Source organism: Euphorbia lathyris, chromosome 3 (assembly GCF_963576675.1).
Source record: "Euphorbia lathyris chromosome 3, ddEupLath1.1, whole genome shotgun sequence".
In the NCBI taxonomy this organism is placed as follows: Eukaryota; Viridiplantae; Streptophyta; class Magnoliopsida; order Malpighiales; family Euphorbiaceae; genus Euphorbia; species Euphorbia lathyris.
In genome coordinates, this window is record NC_088912.1 from 11767182 (window position 1) to 11790755 (window position 23574).

At 36.1% G+C, this 23574-nt stretch overlaps 1 protein-coding gene across 2 annotated transcripts; it reads left to right on the plus strand.

Moving 5' to 3' along the window:
* Positions 1–4352: 4352 nt before the first annotated feature.
* LOC136222978 (elongation factor G-1, mitochondrial-like) lies at positions 4353–14683 on the plus strand. Of its 2 annotated transcripts, XM_066010690.1 has the most exons (21): positions 4353–4520; positions 6405–6851; positions 6936–7157; positions 7419–7540; positions 7628–7778; positions 8048–8119; positions 8214–8309; positions 8387–8475; positions 8617–8683; positions 9452–9490; positions 9656–9716; positions 9970–10079; positions 10167–10241; positions 10316–10384; positions 10487–10608; positions 11653–11778; positions 12313–12433; positions 12546–12646; positions 12730–12790; positions 14113–14166; positions 14260–14683. In XM_066010690.1, the coding sequence occupies exons 2-21, from the start codon at positions 6447–6449 to the stop codon at positions 14365–14367; spliced, it is 2271 nt and encodes a 756-aa protein (XP_065866762.1). In that variant the 5' UTR covers positions 4353–4520; positions 6405–6446; the 3' UTR covers positions 14368–14683. The 2 variants fall into 2 exon arrangements, with proteins under 2 accessions (XP_065866762.1, XP_065866764.1); XM_066010692.1 differs by lacking the exon at positions 4353–4520 and having other exon boundaries at positions 6713–6851; positions 6958–7157.
* The last annotated feature ends 8891 nt before the right edge of the window (positions 14684–23574 follow it).

The window sequence follows — 23574 nt, forward strand, 5'->3', positions numbered from 1 at the left end:
ATCAATCCATCGTGGAAGTCAAAGTGAAGGTTACTCAATGTGGTGGAGAACGCGACTTAGTGGAAAGAAGCAGGAAGTTACCTCCAACGTTTATAAAATGAAGAAATCACGATGAGAACTCCCCAACCAACCAACTTAACAACTCAACACACACAAGCCAAAACTCTAGCAAATTATCTCCAGCCTTCAGCAATTTAATTTTCTCAGTCATTCCCTTAGTTCCAATTTTCAGATTTTAAGTTTCATTCATTTCCAGTACAATTTTTATTTCAATTGTTCATTCATCATTTTCTGTAAGGTCGGTATCGTTTTGATAATCAAATCTTTTAGGAATTTTCGGTCTCTTTAGTTCTTACAATTGTTTGTTACATAGAAGTTAGAAAGCGCACTCAATTTCACTCCATAGTTCGATAATACTATAATTCTCTGGCACGCCCGTAATTTCCCACGAAAGAGCCAAACAGCCGCTAATCCTCAAACGTGGGAGAAGATATTCTAACGTCGATAAAGTTGTTCCCGAATTTTAGTAAGTTTACTGAAACCTCATGTTTCCAAAGTAGAGCCAAACCTCCTCCTCTATGGATACAGTTTACTGCAAATTTTCTGTCAAAACCAATAGCCTGCATTACGTTTGTAATTCCAGTAGAGCCTATCATAGTCTCTATGAGGAAAACTATAACTGGCTTGTGGGTCTGCACGAGCTCTTTAAGTTCCTGAACTGACTCGAGGTTACCCATGCCTCGGTAGTTCTAGCTGAGGACGATCATTGTATCCGGTTGGATTGCTTAGCGGCGCCTGCCGATATCTCTTCTATGATTGATTGGACCTCCATATTATCGTCTTGGCCAACTATTTCGAATGTTCTTTTGCGTTTAGGATCAGTAATAATCTTAACAATTGATTCATTCTGAGCCACTTCCTCCATAGCTTATGTGTCGCTAGTTTGTGGTTTTATGAGAGTTGGTGTCGGGTGTAGCCATGGTGAGTTGTTTTGTGCAAAGCGACGTGGTGCAGCTCTGAGAAAAGCTCCATAAAGTGTTTGATGTTCGAGATTTTTGAGGGCGCGGAAGTTCGCGCAGTCGCGATCATTATGTCCTAGGAGTCCACAGAAAAAACAAAAGTGTGGTAGTCGCTCGTATTTGAAATTGACCCATAACCATTGTGTGGTGGAGATGCCAAGTTTCATTCTGCATTTCAATGGTTTACTGATGTTCATAAGAACCTGAACTCTTAGGTACCCAATATAGGCTTCTCCATAATCCCGAGGGTCAGTTCGTAGAACAATCCCGATATAATTACCACAAGTAATTGCTACCTTTTCTGATCGAAATCCTCCCAGTAGGTCGTGAAGCTGTATCCAGACTACGACTTCTAATAATGGAGTGGAGTAGATATTCTCTTGATTACAGACTCGTTTTATAACTATCAGTTTGTTGTCGAAAGACCAAAGGCCTCCGTTCAGGACAACATTCACGTCGAACACATGATTGAACTGGAATAAGAATTTATTGTCGTCCAAATCTATTATCGACATGCCACCCACAGGTTTCCACAGTTTGAAGAGAGTTACTTTCATACCTTCTATGTTGATAGCTTTGTCTGTAATAAATCATCCAACACAACTCCAGCGCAGGTCATACTCAGGGGCTATCTTGCGTTCAGGAACAATTATCGGGCCTTCATCTTCCTCTGCTAGCGAGAGTTGTAAGCAATTGTGTGTGATGGAGTCCATCAGTTTTGATCAGGTCGATTGTAGGGAGGAGCACCGCGATGGATATTCGGAGATCAAGGGTGAAGGATGTTCGGCGGGCAGGGAAGAACAACATAAGTAGCAGGCGTAAACCCCAAGTTAGGGTAAAAAACTATAAAACCCTAGCCGCATGGTAGAGGGAGCAAATTCCAATGTCCCTAAAAATAATATAGTTTAGGTTTTTTAACTTTTGTTTGTAATTACTAACTTTATTAAACTTTTAACTCATTTCTAATATAAATACAATTTAATTAAATTCTAATTTTCATATGTATACCCTAACCGACGGTGGTTTATCTGGCAATTCATAAATCCTTTGGGGTGCGTGTGCTGCACGTGCCATGAACTGAACCTCACTCTACTCACAAAACAAAATCGCAGTTAACTTCTGTTATTTTTCCCCATCTCATTTGAGCTCAAAGTTCAGTGTTTTTGCTATCTCCCTTAACTCTTCTCACAAAATTGCAGGTATATCAATCCTAACAAAATTTTGAAGGAAGAAAACTGAAATCAAATCAAATCTCAACTCAGGAATTGATTTCATTAAGGTAATTACTGATCTTTTTTTTCTTAATTGTTGTTTCTCAAATCAAAGAAGATAAAGATGTCAACCTACGGGTTTCAATGCCATAAGGAGAAAATTGAACCTGTATTTCCATTTTGCCAGGGGCGGAGCTAGGGAGGGTCGGTCAACCCTCCAGAAAACCCCACAGTAGGGGTATTCCGCCTCTGCTAAGAACAGAAACCGCCATGGCTGACAGTGGCGGGACCAGGAATTGACAGTTGGGGGGACTAATTTTAGTCCGATTATTGGGAGTAATTTTTCGAAGTCCAGCACGTTAGGGCTGGGCAAATTTTTTTAAGCTTCCAGCACACTGAAACTTTGTCGTTTTGGTATATTGACTAAAAATTATAATATTTTCACACTTTTTTTATTTTTAGCTATAATTCTTTTTATATTTTTCATAAAATTTAATTTAGAAATTAAGTTAATTGAGCCATAAAAGTAAGAAGTTTATATTTTTATAGATAATAATTTTTTTTAAAAAAAATAGATATAATAAAAATAAGTTCAAATAAAACAATAAAGAGTCCAATTGAAAAAATAAAGTTCAAATAAGACTCTTAAAATATACTACATAGGTTAAATATATACCAATATTAGGGGGGACTACACGAGATAAAACTAACGGTACTTAAGGGAGAAGTCGGTGCCCCCCGGGCTTTGGGCTGGCTCCGCCCCCCAGCCATGGCGATGTAGGAGATGGAGCCTCCATCTAGGGGTGTGCATCGGTGCGGTTTAAACCACATACCGAACTGATAGAATTCGGTTTTTCGGTTCGGTTTTTTCACACTTCGGTTCGGCGTCGGTTTTAATTTTAGGTGCATTTTGGTATTCGATTCGGTTTGACAAAAAAATGCACCGCACCGAATTACACATATTCTATATTATTATTATATATACACATATATTAGATGTTACAAGGTTAGTTTTAATAAATCAATATAAATATATGTTCAACGTATTTCAATTTTTTTTGTTGTTGAGATAAATTTAATAAGTAAATATAGTATTTTTCTATTTGTTGTTTTTTATTTTTTTAACTAATTCGGTTTAAAACCGAACCAAACCGAATATTTTGGTTCAGTTTTTTTTCGGTTTTACATACTATTCGGTTCAGTATTAGTGTCAAATATTTTAGTAATTTCGGTATTCGGTTATTTCGGTTCAGTTGGGTCGATTCGTTTTTCTACGAGTATTGCTATTCACCGCACCCAAATTCCGGTCCACCGCCCCCTTTTGACCATATTGCCCTTCTCATTTTATTTCATCCAAAACCTTAAAAGCTCTCTCTCCCTTTCTCTCCCGAGCAAAAATCCCGGATTTTACAAAAATGGACCCAAGCATTCCCGAAGATAATGATTTCGAACACAAGGTAATATTACGATTCTTAAATACGTGTCTGATTAATTTTTTAATTTTTTTTTCGGTTTTTGCCTGAACGGGTAGAGCGTACTCCCGTTTCGTAGGTCGAACGGATGAACTACTCGTTCGGCCTAGGGAACGGGCAATATGCGCCACCCGTTCCACCGATGGAACGGGTGGTACGCGCTGCCCGTTTCCACCCATGGTGAAACGGGCAGGCTGCCCGTTTCCACCCATGGTGAAACGGGCAGGCTGCCCGTTCAGGCAAAAAATGGGGAGAAATTGCCCCGAACTTTTTTTTTTTAATTTTTAATGTACATTATGATAACCTATTATGCATTTTTTGTATATTCAGGTACCGAGGATTTGAGAGCATTTGAATTTTAGCTCGGTTTTTTGAAAATCCTAAGAAGGTAGAGAGGATTTGAGAGAATTTGAATTTTTTGTTACAAAAAGTGAGGAGAGCAAATATGTCAAAAATGGGCGGTGGACCGGAATTTGGGTGCGGTATATAGCAGCCCACCCTACCTCCATCTGTATAATTTCAATTTTTTTTTGAAATGTCATAAGCAAAACGACCTAGTTTTAGGTGTATGTTAGGGTTTTTTAAAATTTGGCGAAATGACTTAATTGCCCTTAGTTAAATGTAAAACCTTGCAGCAAAATATTTTGCCTCCACACCAACTTTTTCGCGATTTGCTCCTGTGTGCGGGAGGAGGAGAGGTTGCTGCCGGCGCCGTTCATCCTGCTGCTGCCGCCGTTCATCCTGCTGCTGCCGCCGTTCGTTGCTGCGGGTGAGGGGGATTCCGCTGCCCCGCCGGAAGTTGGGGAAGAGAGATAGAGGTAAGTTTTTAATTTAAGGTTTTGATTTTAGGGATTTTCATTAAATTGAATTGATAATGTGATAGTTGGGTCTCTAATTGAATGGATGATATTTAGGGGTTTGGTTTAATTGAATTGATAATCTGATAGTTTAGGGTTTTAATGAAATTGATAATATGTTAAATTGTAGGGGTTTTGATTAATTTTGAATTGATAATGTGATGTGGTTTTAGTTCAATTGATGATATTTAGGTGTTTTGATTAAATTGAATTGATAATATGTTAAATTTTAGGGGTTTTCATTAAATTGAATTGATAATGTTATAGGGTTTTAGGGATTTTGATTATAAATTGAATTGGTGAATTACATTGGATTGAATTGGTCAATTGAATTGAATTGGTGATATTTAGGGATTTTGATTAAATTGAATTGGTGAATTGAGTTCAATAAGTGATATTTAGGGGTTTTAGGGATTTTGATTGAATTGAATTGGTCATGCTTAGTTATTTTTAGATTTTAGTTCATCAATTACTACTGAACAGTGAATATACCAAAAAAAATCCAAAACAACTTTTGTATATAAATACATTTGCAGTAGGAATCAAATTCTTGAGTTGTTGTACGAAAAAAAGATTTCTACATACAATAGAGCCTGCCGAGGTTTGAGTCCTGGCTCCGCCACTGCATTTTGCAAATGCTTGGTCTTCTTGTTAAGTTCTTTCACATCTCTTTGCTTGTGCATGTTCTTCCCCTCAATAGTAATTAGGATTGTTTGACTACGCCCAGCTTTAACTACAGAGTCTAGAGAAACTGGAACTCAAACGAAGATGAAAGGAAAGACGCGTAGCCAGATCCATGTCCAGATCCTCGTGAGCATGATCGGGATGTAGGCATTGGCTTACTTTCTTTATCCTATTCCTTATGATATCCGTACTTGCTTTTCCTTTGGTGTTTTTGGCTCTTCTATGCATAGTTATCATATCAAAGGCGCGGCTCAGGCTCTAGCCTCCAGGTGAGAAGCCAAAAGCCTGGCTTTGTTCAAGAGGCTCTTGCTTGAGTGCGCCATTTTGAGCCCAGAACCTTGCTAGAGGCGCGCCTAGGCTCAATTTAGAAGTTATACATTGTTTTTTAGGATTCCAAGTTAAACTTAGGATGTCTTAATCTCAGAACTTTTCTATCTATGTGATCTGCGATTGAAATTAATAGAATAAAAGAAATAAATACAAGAAAGACATAACTCACCATTTCCGTGAGAGATCCGATCTCAGTTGTTTTCAACTTCATCCCCTTCTCAATTGGCAGGGATCTTGGAGGAAATTGGATCCAGGTTGGTTTTCCAACCCAACGGGTCATAACCTTAGGGTAGGGCGACCTTCAATTCAGTAAGGTAGGTCACCCCCTCTCGATTCAAGTGGAAGGCAACTGCATTAACACCCTCGATTTATAGAAATACTATATATATAAATCCATTTTCTTTTAAATATATATGAATAGAAAGATAGACCCATCCATCTATCCCATCTTAGATTTACACAAATTGGGGTTTTTTTTTCCTAAGTTATTGTTTTACACAAATTGTATCTGAACCAAAGATTAAATTACTGAATAATATTATATCTATGCCATGTTTGCTGTAATATATCTCTGAATAATATATCTAAGCCATGTTTGCTGTACATGTTTACACAAATTAAATTGTTTGTTGCTTCACATGTACCTGTACATGTTTTACACTAATTTCTTTTGTTGCTTCACCTACATATATGATATATGCTTCACTGATATGGCTTAGAAAGAAACGTGTGACTGATACTTGGTTGTATGGATTGCTATAGTTAATTTATTATAATTATATATATATATATATATATATTATTTATGATGTCATCCGGTTCAACCCTCAGGTGCCTGGTATAGGTTTTACCTCCATTTCCTCCTCCTCCGCCATGGCCCGATCAAGAGGATACTCCACATCACGTCTCCTTTTCTCCTTTTACTCTTCCACCACCAAAGCGACAGCTCCGACTTCCAATTCTCCCTCCGCCGCCCTCCTTCTCGGCAACTTCCACCTCCATCAATTCTCCAACGTCGCTCGCGCCAAGGAAGACAAGGAACCATGGTGGAAGGAATCCATGGAACGTGTACGGAACATTGGAATCTCAGCTCATATCGATTCCGGCAAGACCACGCTCACAGAGCGCATCCTCTATTACACCGGTCGTATCCATGAGATCCATGAGGTCCGTGGTCGTGATGGAGTTGGAGCAAAGATGGATTCGATGGACCTCGAAAGAGAAAAGGGAATCACTATTCAGTCTGCTGCTACTTACTGCACTTGGAAGGATTATCAGGTGTTTAGGCATTTCTATAACTGTTTAATTAATTAGTCCTAGTTCATTGAAGGAATTGAATTTATTTGATCTTTGATGGTTTAGGTAAATATAATTGATACTCCAGGACACGTTGATTTTACCATAGAGGTGGAGAGGGCGCTGCGTGTGCTGGATGGAGCAATTCTTGTGCTGTGTAGTGTGGGTGGAGTTCAAAGTCAGTCTATAACTGTGGATAGGCAAATGAGGAGATATGAAGTCCCTAGAGTTGCTTTTATCAATAAACTTGATCGAATGGGAGCTGATCCATGGAAAGTTCTGAACCAAGTATGATATCTGCTGTGCAAGTTAATCAATTTGATTTATCATTTTTTCATTTATTCGGTTGTAGTTGTAGTTGTAGTCATGATTCAGAGAAAAATATCTATTGGAAGTTTGAATTGCCTTCTGATTTTATTGTGCAGAATTAGTAATGCTGTAAAGTTTTTGTTTTTCTTAAGAAATAGAAAAAAGAAGTTTCGTCTAATGGCATATTGCTTGTTCAGAATTTGAAGTTACCGATTGTGATGGTTTGATTCTGTATCTTAGGCAAGGTCTAAACTGAGGCATCATAGTGCAGCTGTGCAAGTTCCAATTGGGTTGGAGGAAGACTTTAAAGGCCTTATTGATCTTGTGAAGTTGAAAGCTTATTATTTCCATGGTTCTAGTGGGTGTGGGTTCACTCCATTGGTGTTGTTTATTTCCTTTAAAGCAGATCTTATATGACATTTTTGTTCTTATGATCTAACCTGTTGCAGTGAAAATATTGTGGCTGAAGAAGTTCCAGCTGATATGGAAGCCATAGTTGCAGAAAAACGACGGGAACTAATAGAAGCGATTTCTGAAGTTGATGATCAACTTGCTGATACTTTTCTTGCAGATGAGCCTATCTCATCAACTGATCTTGAGGTATGTTAAAACGCAAGGGGTAAAAGAGGTGTCTAATGGGGGCGATGATAGGGGAAGAAATTTAATGAAGTAATTTCATGAATATCTCTATCTGTTTTGGAATTAAACATTAATTTGATGGATTATAGCCATTATTTTATTGTATACGAATATGATAATGCTTACTTAGTACTTTTGCTTTTTGTTACCATTTGAGTCGTTTTTGTACTTGTTATGCTCTTATTTGCAACTGGTATTGACATTTAGAGCTCATTTGTCTTCTTGAGTAGGATGCTATTCGCAGGGCTACTATAGCACAGAAATTTATACCAGTATTCATGGGTAGTGCATTCAAAAACAAGGTACTAGTGTTATCTTGCTCCTTGAGTCGATTGATATTCCCCGTCTATTTATTGAAGTTTTGAGACTCAGTCATATGATATCTATCTACTATAGGGAGTGCAACCGCTTTTGGATGGTGTGCTTAGTTATTTGCCTTGTCCTATTGAAGTTAGTAACTATGCTCTTGACCAATCTAAAGATGAAGAGAAGGTATTCAGTTAGACAACTTTATCATGGTTCTCTTTTATGTATATATATATTTTCTTATGAAATTAAATGAAGTGTAGGTCTTGTTGACCGGATCTCCAGATGGACGACTAGTGGCCTTGGCTTTTAAATTAGAAGAGGGGCGTTTTGGTCAATTGACATACCTAAGGTACGATTTAGAGTCTACTTATTTTCATATGAACACTTCCGTTTTCTGGCTTAGATATATGCTGACATTATATTACTATTGCAATATATATATATGATTATTCACTTATAGTCTCATACTAACAATTTATTTATAATGAAGGATTTACGAAGGTATCATTCGCAAGGGTGATTTTATTGTTAACATTAACACAGGCAAGAAGATCAAGGTTGGTTGGAGCATTTACTATTTCTTTTAGTTTGGTGCTTTGTTAAAAAAAACAAGTTGTCCCCCCCCCCCCCAACTGATACAATTCTTTGATACATATGACATGAAGACTACGTTAGCATTAATTTCTAACTAATGGGTGGGTGGCTAAATTGGAATTAAGATGCATTCTGACTCGTGCATCAGGAAGTAATTCCTACAAAGCATAAAATTGCATATTAATGTAATTGCATAATTGAGGATATCATAGACTAGTAATTCTGTACATCATCTAGATTATATTGTCCTAAGTAGCAAGAATATATGCCTCTTATAGGGTTAAGCCAACGGTCAATATGGGAATATTACTTGGCATGATATTACCTAAGCCCCTGAAATACATGCGTTTTGTGCTATTGAGTCCCTCGATTTCAAATTTATTCTATCTGGACTTTATAACTATAATCTATTGAGCCTTTTTACTAGGGCTTCGGTAATGTGTCTTTCGCAACAATGTAATTTTTTCACGATTGTTTTCCGTGTTAGAAAAGGACTAAATTGGTTTGAGGTATGAAGTTTGGTAGCATAATAGATCAAATTTGAAATTAAGGGGAACAATAATATAAACATCAAATAAATGATCTCGTGCCATTTTTTTGCTCAATTGTTTGTTATATGGACTTTTTTTGTTTTTGTTTTTTAAATATCATTGCATGACTAGACATTCTAAACATGACCTAGTTAATCTTTCCTAGTTTCTTGATAATGTTTCCTTGACATTTTGATATAGATTCCTCGCTTGGTTCGGATGCATTCTAATGAAATGGAGGTCAGTTTCACTTGAAATATCTATTGGTAGTTTGATTGATGAAATTTTAGATCTTTATACCTATAAAGCATCTTAAGATGTTTTCATGCAGGCGTAATTGTTGTATGTTTATTTTTAGTTTTCCCTATCTGTTCTTAGATTTTTTTTTTTTGCTTTATTCTACAGGACATTCAAGAGGCACATGCTGGGCAAATTGTTGCTGTATTTGGTGTGGATTGTGCTTCAGGTCTAACTCTTCTTTTGACATGTGTGCACATTAAACAATACTTTTAATTTCATAGTTATGTGAGGTGAACCAGAGTAAAAATTTACTATTGAAAGTTTCTAAGGATAATGCAAAAATGTGACACTGGACTTGGTAGTGTCCCTCAAAAAATGGTTCAATGCAACTGTTAGGGTAGTGAAATAGTCAATGTTGATCTGCAGAGCAATTTTTACAAGGTTTCTCATTTTTTTTCACTATTTACTTATAATCACAGGAGATACTTTTACGGATGGTTCAATTAGATACACTATGACATCTATGAATGTACCTGAACCAGTTATGTCATTAGCTGTTCAACCAGTTTCAAAAGACTCAGGTGGACAAGTAAGTACACTCGAAAGGAATATACTTTTTCGTTGGTTTGTTTTGTTGGTCAACTAACTGATCCGTTTTATTTCATATTTTTGTCAGTTTTCAAAAGCTTTGAATCGTTTCCAGAGAGAGGATCCAACTTTCCGTGTTGGTTTGGATCCTGAGAGTGGGCAGGTTTGGCTCGTAGTTTTTCCATTGGTCCCTTTTTTTAAGTGTTATGTTAAACATTATAATGTCTTTGTGAGCAGACAATCATTTCTGGAATGGGAGAGTTGCATTTGGACATATATGTGGAACGCATCCGGAGAGAGTACAAGGTCTCTGCATTTTATTAAAGGAAATAGGCTATCTCCATCTACTATTTTTATGTAAGAGAACATTATTCACTTACTATTCCTCCATAATTTCACCTTCAACAGGTTGATGCAACTGTTGGGAAGCCTCGTGTGAACTTTAGAGAAACTGTTACTAAGCGTGCAGAATTTGATTATTTACATAAGAAGCAAAGTGGAGGACAAGGTCAATATGGACGAGTAATTGGGTAAGCAATGATGATATCTTGGGTTTATTATAGTTGAACTAATTAGAGAACAACTATAATCAGGTCAGGTATAGTTAAACTAGTTAGAGAACAACCATAATCAGGTTGCTGATGTCTTTTCATCTGCCCCTCTGAATTTTTTTCCACATTTTTGGTGCATCTTTTTATGCTGTACTATTATAAGCCAGCTGTATGAGACACGAATAGAGAAAGGACGTTCTAGTAATACCTTTCTTAGAAAATTCTCAAGATTAAATATATATTAGCTTGATGCGCCGGTTAGGAGGACTGAAGAGTGGCAAAGGGATGTAGTGGTGAGGGGTAGGGGAAGACCTAAGCAAACTTGGAGGAGGGTGATCGAGAGTGATATGAGTTTATTGGGGATTGAGGAAAATAAGGTAGTGGATAGGACAGAGTGGAGGGGGAGAATTTGTGTCGCTGATCCGACTTGATTTCACGGTTTTATATGATGGTTCATGTTAGCCGACCCCGAATCATTTCGGGACTAAGGCTTTGTTGTTGTTGTTGTTGTTGTATTGATTATTAAATAAATGACTTTGGGCAGAACGAACATCTTTTTTATGTGATAAGTATGCAGTTTATAGAGGGCGAGCCTTGGCGCAACGGTAAACGTTGTTGTCGTGTGACCAAGAGGTCACGGGTTCGAGTCTTAGGAGCGGCCTCTTGCCAAAATAAATTGGCAGGGGAAGGCTTGCCCCAGTACACCCTTGTGGTGGGACCCCTCCCCGGACCCTCGCTCAGCGGGGACGCGTAGTGCGACCGGGCCGCCCTTTTTTTTTTTTAAGTATGCAGTTTATGGATATGTTATAGTGTTATCTACGCACTCTCATTTGCCTTTTCCAACTTCAGACCTTCTACTTGTCCAGGTCTAGTTTTCAACTTGAGAAAGCTTTTAATCCCTTCTGACCAAATACTTTTCAAGATTTGATTGCTTTGATATGAGGGTTCTAAGTGCAATTTCTTTATTAAGATTTATTTGATGTCTCCACCCTTGATGTGTTTTGGTCATTTCGTAATGCACAGGTTCATTGAGCCACTTCCAGAAGGCTCGTCAACCAAATTTGAGTTCGACAATATGTTGGTTGGACAAGCTATACCATCAGGATATATTCCGGCAATTGAGAAGGGATTTAGAGAAGCTGCTAATTCGTGAGTGCTCTGCCTTTTTGCTGTTTTGGGAAAGTAAATATTGAAATTAATTTATTTCTTCACATAATCCGTCTGTCATCTTCTTGCATACTCATTTTTCATCCAAGTTCGGTTTGTGGGAATTTGACAATAAATATTTATGAGGGAAATTAGAAGAAATGCTCTTTTAAGGCAATAAGCATCTTATGCTGCAATACAAATAGAACAGTGGGGAGCAATTAGTATAACAAAATGTCAGATAGACCAAACAATGCATGCGAATTACTGCATTTATCGGAGTGACCCACAAACAACAATTTTTTTTTTTTTTTTTTTTTTTTTTCTGTCTCCCTATCCCAATGAGCCGAAACAATGCATTCAGTGAATGTTATATGTTCTGGTACTACAATATGTATAATGCCTTTGCACTGATATCGATGCTTATCAAATTGCAAATGTTATGATACTGGCTGGAGGTTTTTTTTGTGATTATGGATTTTGATGGGTGTTCAAAAATTGTCTAATGTATGATTCTGTCCGCTCTTCTGTGTGCAGGGGTTCTTTAATTGGGCATCCGGTTGAAAATATTCGCATTGCTTTAATAGATGGTGCTGCTCATACTGTTGATTCTAGTGAACTTGCATTTAAAATGGCATCAATTTATGCTTTTAGACAGGTCTTCCTCATAACCTGTATTTCAGGATAAAATCTGTTGATTGTTAACCATATTTTCGAGTTTATATACCTGAACTTTTTCTTTCATGTTATTTTAAATTTCTATAAAACAGTGCTACACAGCTGCAAAACCGACTATATTGGAACCCATCATGTTGGTGGAGCTGAAAGTACCAACAGAATTTCAGGGTACAGTTGCTGGCGATCTTAACAAGTGAGCGGCTTGCTTGATTATCTTTTTTCTTGTTTTCCTAAAATATGTTCCCATTCGGCTTCTCATTACTGTATCTTATATAGGAGGAAAGGAGTGATTGTTGGAAATGACCAGGAAGGGGATGACTCTGTAATTACTGCTCATGTAAGCATTCTTCTTCCCCCTCAAATTGGTCGTAAAAAGTCAAAATTCGTTCCTTTCATTCGTTTCAAAATCCCACTGGAAAATACACAATTGGAGAACACAGTTTCGACACTCCTTTTAACTGTTTGTTATATACTGTTAATAAAATCGCATGTGTCAAATTTTGAAAAAATTAAAGTACATCGACCAGAAAAAGTGTCAAATTCTAGCTTTTGCCCAAATTATAGTAGAATTTGACAGGTCTGCTATCATGAAACAATAGGAAAAGGACACATACCAACTAGGGCCGCCTATCAATTTTTGACTTGACAACATGATTTACAGAGACATCCCGCCTGACATTGACCTATTTGACGCTATTATCATTTTTGTTGCAGTCATATATATCATATATAATCAGGGTAAATTACATCCATGGCCACTAAACTTTATCCATTTAACATTATGGCCACCGAACTTCAATTCTTAACGGTATGGCCACTGAACTTTACACTTTTTAACACCGGTGGCCATCAATTCCTTAAACGGACCATTGATGGTCTCAAAATAAAAAATTCGAAGAGTTAATGATATTCTAAGGAACTTTAATTCTTGAAAATTTTCGTTTTGAGGTCATTTAGGTGGTGTTTGGTTAGGAGAGAGAGTGTGAATTTTTAGAGAGAGAAAACTCCAAAAAATGTGATTTTGGAAAATAAAAAATATGGTTTCATGGTAAATGTCGTTCTAAACAACTTTAATTCTTGAACATTTTCATTTTGAGGTCGTTAACGGTCATTTTGAGGAGTTCGTTAAAGTTGAGTGACCACCGGTGTTAAAAAAGTGTAAAGTTCAGTGGCCGTACCGGTAAGAATTGAAGTTCAGTGGCCACAATGTTAAAATGGATAAAGTTCAGTGGCCATGGATGTAATTTACTCTATATAATCACGTAAAGTATATAGATCACATAGCACAATTATAGTAGAATTTGACAGGTCTGCTATCATGAAACAAAAGGAAAAGGACACATACCAACTAGGGCCGCCTATCCCGCCAGACATTGACCTATTTGATGCTATCATTATCATTTTTGTTGCAGTCATATATATCATGTAAAGTATATATTACCTATTTGACGCTATTATCATTTTTGTTGCAGTCATATATATCATATATAATCACGTAAAGTATATAGATCACATAGCACAATATGATACGACAACACCTTTTGACACTCCAACTACCAACTATATCAATGAAATGAATGATCCAGTTTTTATTGCTTGTGCTCACTCTAGCTCTACAGAACTTTAATGCATTACTGTTTGTTATGACTTGCCTTACAGGTTCCTCTAAATAATATGTTCGGGTACTCGACTTCTCTCCGTTCAATGACACAGGTAAGAACTCGCACTCAATAGAAATTCCATTGACAGATACAAAATATTTGCTGCTGCTTCTTACGACTCTGACCTATGCGCGTATTTATGCAGGGGAAAGGCGAATTCACCATGGAATACAAAGAACATTTACCGGTTTCACAGGATGTGCAAAAGCAATTGGTAAACACCTACAACGCAAGCAAAGGTGTTGTTGAATAGATGGGGATTTTGTTCAAGCTCGGTCGGCCCCGGTATTCTTTATAGGTAACACTAGTCTTAAAAATTATAATTTTGTAGACTAAGTTTGATCATTCAATATACATTCATGTAAATTAATATTACTTGTCATTCATAAGGCTGGAGTTATATAGGGAAAATTGTTCAGCATAGTCAGGGGCGGAGACAGGGGGGCCCGGCCCCTCCGGCCGCCGGAACCACCATGGTCACGAGTAGTTTCGCCCCCTAATATTAGTCTATATAGACTCTATGTAATAATATTGCATTGTTTAAAGGTAGATGAGATGGTTTAAAACAAGGTCCTAGGTTCAATTTCTCCCAACCTCAATTTATTTTAGAAAGTCTTTATTTATTTAAATTTTATTTTTCAATAATTATAAAACTATGTTACCATTATTAATTAATTTATTTATTTTCATAACACTTTTGAACTCATTTTTATTATGTCTTTTCCATTAAAAAAATTAATTTCTTATTTTTGAGACTCAAATAATTTAATTTCTAAATTAAATTTTAAAACTAAAAATAAAAAAATGTAAAAATGTTATAATTTTTTTAGAAACCAGTATCGAATTAATAAAAAAAATTAAATATATCCCATTACGTGTTTGGCTTATCCAAAATTCAAAATTTCAATATTTTGGATCTATTAGGTACTCTTTAAATCCAAATTTCTAATTTTTTTAGGCTCGTTAAGTCTCTCTAAATCCAAATTTCTAATTTTTTTGGTCTGTTAGGTCTCTATAATTCTAAATTTCTATTTTTTTGGCCTTTTATGTCTTTCAAAGTCCAAATTTCTATTTTTTCTTTTGCATGTTAGACCGTCATAAATCCAAATTTCTATTTTTTTTTTGCCGCTTAGGCTTTCTAAAATCCAAATTATTAAATTTTTTGGTCTGGTAGGCCATCTGAAATCATTTTATTTAAATTTTTTTACATGTTCAGCCCTCTCTAAATCCAATTTTTTTACATGTTAGGACTATTAAACGAAATCTAGTTTAATTTTGAGAAATTGTACATTAATACTTAAAATTGGTTTTTGACCATTCAAATTATAACGCACATATATATAAAAAAATCAAGCAAGTTTGATTTAGCAATTTTTTTTTTTTTCTGAATACACATATAAAATTGATCCTTCAACTGAGTAATCATGTATTCGCCATTCAACTGAGTAATCATGTATTCGCCACTGAGCATAGTAACGGAATTCTAATTCCAGATTTACCACTTTATGTATACTCATTTTTTGATGCAGAGTGTAACTCATGTAATGGTTTTTCTCTAAGTGCTAAATTGTCTTCATGTTCTGACAAAATTGCATTAAAAACCGGGTAAATTACACTCATGACCCTTCAACTCTGGTCTTATTTTTTGTGGCTCCCGAACTTCAAAACTGGACATAAAATTTTTGAACTTTGCCTTTTACTAAGATTGCAAATGCGAGGGGATTGTCCATTCCCAACGGGGATGGGGAATCCCCATTTATTTTCCCGTGGGGTGGGGCTGGAGCGGGGACAAGCCTCTCCATCCCATGTAGTTTATATGGATTTTTATAGGTTAATTTTTTATATTCGTATATTTTTTTTATATATATATTTGATAGATTGATGTATGATTAATGTACTTTTCGTATGAACTATGCTAATATTTTGGCTCATGACCTATTCAAAATTTTGTCATTTGTATCGTGGATTACTAAACTTAGCCACAAATTCCTACACTTAGCCTCATGAAAAGACGAAACTGCCCTTTTAACAAATTTACTAATCCTCTCAAAAATCCAAAACTCTCTAAAATCTAATCCAGACTAATTTGGTAAAGAAAAACATGGGAAAGGACTAATGATACATGATTTCGTTCGAAAATATGTTTTATTTACGGTTGGTTATAGTAAAATCAAATAATTTTTTAAAAATCAATTTTTTGATGTCGGGATATATGAACAACATGCCTCCACCACAGGTGGGTGTATGAACATCATGCCCCACCACAGGTCATGTTTATACACCCCATTTGTGGTGGAGGCTAATATGCCTCACCACGTGATGAGGTGTGTTGCTTATATGCATCACCACGTGGTGAGGCGTATCAGCCATACGTCTCACCACGTGGTGAGACGTGATGTTCACACGCCGCGTTCCGTAGAGAGAAAAAAAATAGAATTTTGGTTCCCCAACACCCTTTGTATCTTGACTTGTTATTTAGTTATAATTGGCTATTGATCTATCTTAATTGTAAAAATTTCACCCAAGATGTAAACTTGACAGAACCGTTAATATTCCCCTAATGTGTGATATTTTGACACCTGAATTTGACATGTTTTAAAGTTTGTTTTACCACAAACTTTAATAGTTAATTAGATTAAATTAAAAAGTAAAAAACAAATTCTTGAACTAAAATTTATCAAGTTCAATTGTCAACGGTTCTGCTGGTGAAATTTTACCAATTGGAAAAGGTCAGGGATAATATGTGATCAAATAATGGATGAGTGGTTAAATGGACTTGAAGTTGTTTAAGTGTTTTTTTTTGTTAGGAGAGAATGGTTATTGAGAAAAAAAAGCTCCATGGTTTGGAAAATTGAAAATTGTAGTTCCGTAGAAAAATATGGTTCTAAACAATTTTATTTTTAAGACTTCTGAAACTGTTTGCTTTTTTTATTATGACCTTTATGTCATGGAGACAGGGGGCCCGACCCCTCATACGGAACCACCATGTCCATGAGTAGTTTCGACCTTTCTGTCTCCACAAAATTTGAGGTTGTGGTGGTTTCGGTCCACCTGTTTTCAAGAAATTTAGATCGGGTGTTAAATATTAGCATCCGAACTCTCTAAATCAAGAAAACCAAGAGTTGTCTTATTTCCTTAGTTGAAGTATGTATTGGTATGCTGTACCCTTTCTTTGATTTGGGATTGTTATTTGTTTCTTTAAACAAATGCCTAATACACAAATAATCTCTTGAACTTGTCCAAATGTTACAAATGTTGCAACTGCCTTTTCAACTTTCAATTTTAACAATTTACCCCTCAAATTTGTCCAAATGTTGCAACTGCCTTTCCAACTTTCAATTGTAGCAATTTACCCCTCAAACTTGTCCCATTGTCAAAACAGAACTCTAAATTGCTGACATGGACTGCAATTGAAGAAACACGTGAAATACAAAAGCTGCAACGCTCGTGGAATGTGATAATTAGATCTTTGGATCCAAAAAATCAGTATCTAAGCAATCAAAATTCTTCAACTTATTCTTCAATCTAAAGGTCTTCTTTTTGTTATTCCTATTCGTTTTTTAGTGATTTTTTGATTCAAAGTTTTGGGATATTATGGAGGTGAAAAAGTGTTTATGTGGAGAAGTAGCTCCATTGAAGATTTCATGGCGTGATACGAATATGGAGAAACGTTTTTACGGTTGCTTCAAGTAAGTGGTAAAAAAAATCTCAATTTGGGGTTATGCTTTACAATTGGACAAGTTTGAGGGGTTATGTTTTACAATTGGACAAGTTTGAGGGGTAAGTTGTTACAATTGAAAGTTGGGGGGACTGTTGCAATATTTGGACAAGTTTAAGGGATTATTTATGTATTAGGCCTTAAACAAATTATCTTTTTTTTTTTCTTTTCTATTGCCTCCAAATTTCTTTCCAAAAGATTCATTTCAGCCCTCACTGCTAAATGATCCTTCCTTGTTCCTTCTACTTCCTCTTCCTCTTCAATAATCTAAATTCAATTGAAAATATCAGTTACATCCAAATGAAAACCAAAACAAAAATAAATATATGCAGTTTCACACATTTGCAAGTAGAAACATATTATATTTTTTGATCTATTATACTTTGTTAACGTGCCAACATGTTATAAAAGATATAACTGTTTCATAATTTTTAAAAATAAGTAGTGAATTTAAAGATATTGGTTGATAATGTTCAAACAAGCTTAAAATTAATAAACACTTAGATTCCGTTTGGTACGCTGTAATGAATGTTGTAATGGAATGTTCATTACAATGGAGCTCATTATCATGTTTGGATTACCATATTATTCTGGGTAAATTTTAAATAAAACCCCTGTGGTTTCACTAATTTTCAAATAAAGAACTGTGGTTTACTTTTTGTCAAAACGTGGATTGAGGTTTCGCACTTTTAATAAAACAAGGACCTTTTGAATTAATGCTATTAAAACCATTTTTAACGACCTGAAAATGAAAAATTTCAAGAATTAAAGTTGTTCAATATCATATTTGCTATGGAACTACATTTTCGATTTTTGAAAATCATCTTTTTTGGAACTTTCTCTCTCTAAAAATTAACTTTCTCTCTCTTACCAAACATCATCTAAATAATCTCAAAATAAAAAAGTTGAAGAATTAAAGTTGCTTAGAATATTAGTAGTTCTTAAAATATGTCATTTTTGAAGTTGTTAAGGGTGATTTTAATAGTATCAATCGAAAAAGTCATTATTTTGCTAAAGTTGAAAACCCCACTCCTTACTTTGAAAAAAAAGTAAATCACATTTCTTTATCTGAAAATTAGTGAAACCACAAATGTTTTATTTGAAATTTACCCTATTATTTTTGTTGTAATGGAATCACAAATACACCATTCAATTTTTCTTTACAAATTGATGTAATGACCATTACATAAAGAATAAGTATGAATCCTCATTACGATTAACTCTTGTATTTTTAATATTAATATTTATTATGTACAATTCTTATTAAATAATAAAACAAAAACTAGAAAAAACATGAAAAATTGAAAAAAAGCACATTGTTTAGTTTCTGTATTTTCAAAAACACACGGTAAGGTCTCTAACCTTTTTCTCGATGAACTATTTAGTCTCTAACGTTTTTCTTGGTGAACTGTTTAGTCCCTACCATTAGACTTTCATAAAGATTTTGTTAGTCAATTTAGATTTGAGTCAAAATCTATTTAAAATAAAAAAAATGTAATGTCTTAATTACCCTTTATCACAAAATCAAATATACAACACAATTATCTTCATCAATCTCATTTTCCATCTGTAAATTGTATCACAAGAGTAAGTTAAAATTATAGTCATAACAGATCACAAACAATAACTATAATGCATATTCAAGCAAAAAGGTGACTTTGGTTGTTTAAGCGTTATTTATGTTAAAATCTAAACATATGAATGAGAGAAGTTTGATAAATCTCTTGACAAGCATCAAAAAGATGATTTTGGTTTTACCACACTTGGGCAACTTGATGAAGTCACAGAGCCCAGTCCAGCGGATGGCCCAATACCAGATGACACAAGCAAAGCCAAAAGTGTGTGCATCACCACATGAATATTAGTTGACAGCTGGCATTCTGTTATGCTTCCCTTTCCTTTGCTTTTTGCGTGTCCTGTTTTAGTATAAATAAGACTGTTGTACCTCCATTAAAAATATAAGAAGAAAGTTATTGATATTGTCAATCAAAGCTCGATTATGTCTTCTTCAATTTATTCTGTTTAGCTTTTTCATGGTATCAGAGCATTTTATTGCTCATTTCCGCTGATTATTCTCTCACTCTGTTCTTCTCTTTATTCCTTTCTTATATTCTTCTTCTCATGGCAAACACACCTGGAAATCCTTATTTTCTTTCAGCAAATGAAAATCCTGCATTATTGCTGTGTTCATCAGTTCTTGATGGCTCTAACTACCATCAATGGTCGAGGTCGTTGAAGATGGCCTTATTGTCAAAAAATAAATATGGGTTCGTAGATGGTTCTATCGCTGTACCCACAGATCCAGAAGACGTCAACTATATAGCATATCAAAGGTGCAATAACATGGTGTTATCATGGATAACCAGATCCGTTTCTGATTCGATTGCACAAAGTATTATGTGGATTGACTCTGCTACTGATGTGTGGACTGATCTCAAGGATAGGTTTTCTCAAGGGGATAATATCAGGATTTCTGAACTCCAGAAAGAAATGCAAGCTTTACGGCAAGGTAACATGACTGTTAATTCATATTTCACTCAGCTTAAAATATTGTGGGATGAATTAGCAAATTATAGACCCTTACCTAAATGTGCCTGTGATCCTGTGTGTAGTTGTGGTGCTATTAGGATTTTTAGAACATATCAAGAGTCAGATAGGGTCATTACCTTCTTGTAGGGTCTTAACCCAAATTTCTCCAATATATGCTCTCAAATCCTTCTCCAAGAACCCTTACCCACTTTAAATCGTGTATTTGCTCTTGCAATACAGCATGAAAGACATTTGAATATCAATTCTGTTCAAACTCAAACTGTTGAACCAACTGCCTTTGTAGCACAGGCCTTTGTACCGAAATATTCCACCACAAAACAGTCCACTCCCTATAAGAAAAACTATCAAGACAATTCTAAGCCTCCTATTTGTTCTTATTGTGGAAAAGAGGGTCACATGGAAGGTTCATGTTATCGGAAACATGGTTTTCCCCCCTAGCTATGGTTCTAAGAATGCTAATAAAAAGACATTTGCAAAAGCTAATCAGATCCAGCAGCCACAAGTTCAATCTCCAGATTGGTAGAATGAACATGAGGAGATTTCCCATGACACTCCCACATCAAATGATGAAGAACCTATCACACTTACTAGGAATCAATTCAATCACATCATGAGCATGATTCCTGCCTCTCAAAGTCAGTCTACTCAGGGAGGGAGTAGCAGCAATTCTCACACAGCTACGACCAATAGTAGTCACAAAGTCACATATACTGGTATTTCCCTTTTTACTCCAAATAGCACAGTAAATGCTGCATCTAGTTGGATTGTTGATACATGGGCCACAGATCATGTCATTTGTGATCTGGGATATTTTGAACAATATGAAGAAGTGACAGATTTCAGGGTCCAATTACCTAATGGGGTCACGGTGCCAGTCACTCACACTGGGACTGTGAGACTCAGTACGGATTTAGTATTGTCTAATGCTTTATATGTCCCTCAATTCCAGTATAATTTACTGTCTACAAGCAAGTTAACACGGGATTCTCAAATTTGTCTAATCTTCACATCACAACATTGTGTAATTCAGGATATGACTATGAACATGAGAATTGGATATGCTAAGTTAGAATGTGGCCTCTACCAGCTGGTTCAACCTCTTCCACAGTTCCGAATGACAGTTGCATCAGTCACAGTTCACCCTGAATTTCCACTATGGCATGCCAGGCTGGGACACCCCTCTTCTTTTAGAAGCAGCATTTTACAACAGTATTTACCTACAACTAGTTTACTTTGCAATAAACCATGTGATACATGTCACTTTGCAAAACAGAAAAAGAGAAGTTTCTCTTTAAGCTCATCTCGAGCACTATCCGTTTTTCATACTATTCATGTAGACATTTGGGGGCCTGTCAAACATTCAGTTACCGCCTTTCATTATTTTTTGACAATTGTAGATGATCACAGCCGTTTTGTGTGGTTATATTTGATGAAATATAAATCTGAGGCTAGGGATGCCATTGTTTCTTTTTGTTCTTATGTTCGTACTCAGTTTCAATTATCAATCAACATTATTCGTTCGGACAATGGACAGGAATTCAATATGGCCCAATTTTATGCAGAGCAGGGCATTACTCATCAGCTCAGTTGTGTTGAAACTCCACAACAGAATGGCATTGTGGAGCGCTGATAGGGGCGTTTCGTCCCTATCTTTTAGCGTGATTTACGGTTTAATTTTAGATGAAATAAATAAGTTTAATTGCAAAAATAGAATGTTTTAATAAAATAACGAAATAAAAATAAAATCCGTACTTTCGGTTAATTATCTTTATTTTTGATTAATTTAGAAAATAAAAACGTCAAGCTAACTCAGCTCTCGAGAATTGTATTTCAGGTACGAGCAAGGAGCAAAAATCCTCCGACATACATGGGGCGTATCACCCTCCACGCAGGGCGTGGAACACATTGTCAGAAATAATTGCCCAATCCGCAAGCACCACGTGGAACTTACCCACTGCCACGCGGGGCCTCCTACCTTCCACGCGGGGCGTATGAGCAATGATAAGCAATAATGTCTCAATCATGAATGTCAGACTGCAAGATCTTCTAAGTCAACTGACAATACGCGGGGCATACAACCATACACGCGGGGCGTGTATGGAAAGTTCTTCAGTCCAAAAAACCAGAGACTTACATACGTGAGGCGTGCTTCAGACTACGCGTGGCGTAAAAGACCCAATTCAAGCAATAAAATCTCAGAAGCTCAACCATGCGAGGCGTACCCCAGTCTACGCGGGGCGTGGTTGAGACAACAAGATCTGGATTTGGTCCACATGCAGGAGATTTCTGACGGAATGGGCAAATACGCGGGGCGTCCTCCGCCATACGCGGGGCGTGTCATGGGAAAACTGCAGAAATAATGTAGCTCCATACTTGTATCTTGTGAATTTACAATTCTACCCCTAGCTTGATGTGTATAAATAAGAGTGACTAGCACTCATTTTAGAAACATAGGCTATAATAGAGAATTTGATATATAGTTTTAGATTTTGTTTTTAGATTTTACATAGCAAAACTCCCTCACCTTGAGAGCTTGTTCGTTGATTCCGGCATTCCGTTAAAGTTCCATTCCATCTCCATTCACCAAGCTCGAGAGTTCCACCTCCAAGTCCTAAGAGACGGCCTTGAGTCCGGTTAGCTAGTTCCGAGGGTGGATTCTTCCCTTTTCATTTGCTAATTAGCTTGTACTCTTCCTATGTACTAGGCTTGGTTGTATTCCATATTTACATTTTCCATATTTATAATTTATGATTCACAATATCTTTTTCTATATATGTGTTGATGTTTGTTACTTGTTTTGATATTCGTAATTGATTATTGTGTAGGGGAACGCGATTTCCGACGCCATTCGGGCTATCTTTAGGGATTCATATAGGTGTTGCCTTACCGGAAGTGACGCTCCAGAAACCGTAGGAATTGACAAGCCACGGAACTTACGGGCCCTAATTTCTGATCCCAAGCATTAGACACGCCTTGACTAGGAACCACGTAGTCTAAGTACTTCACGGGTCGGTCACACTGCACGTAATCGTCATTGCAAGAGTAAATCATTAACCATATATATATTGGGAGTCATTGTTTATCGTATTTATAACTTATCACCATCCATATCACTTCGTAGAGTTTTTGTTATATAAATCTATCTCACCCGTAGTTAGGAGTAGTTTGTAGTTGTTTCCCGAATCAACTCAA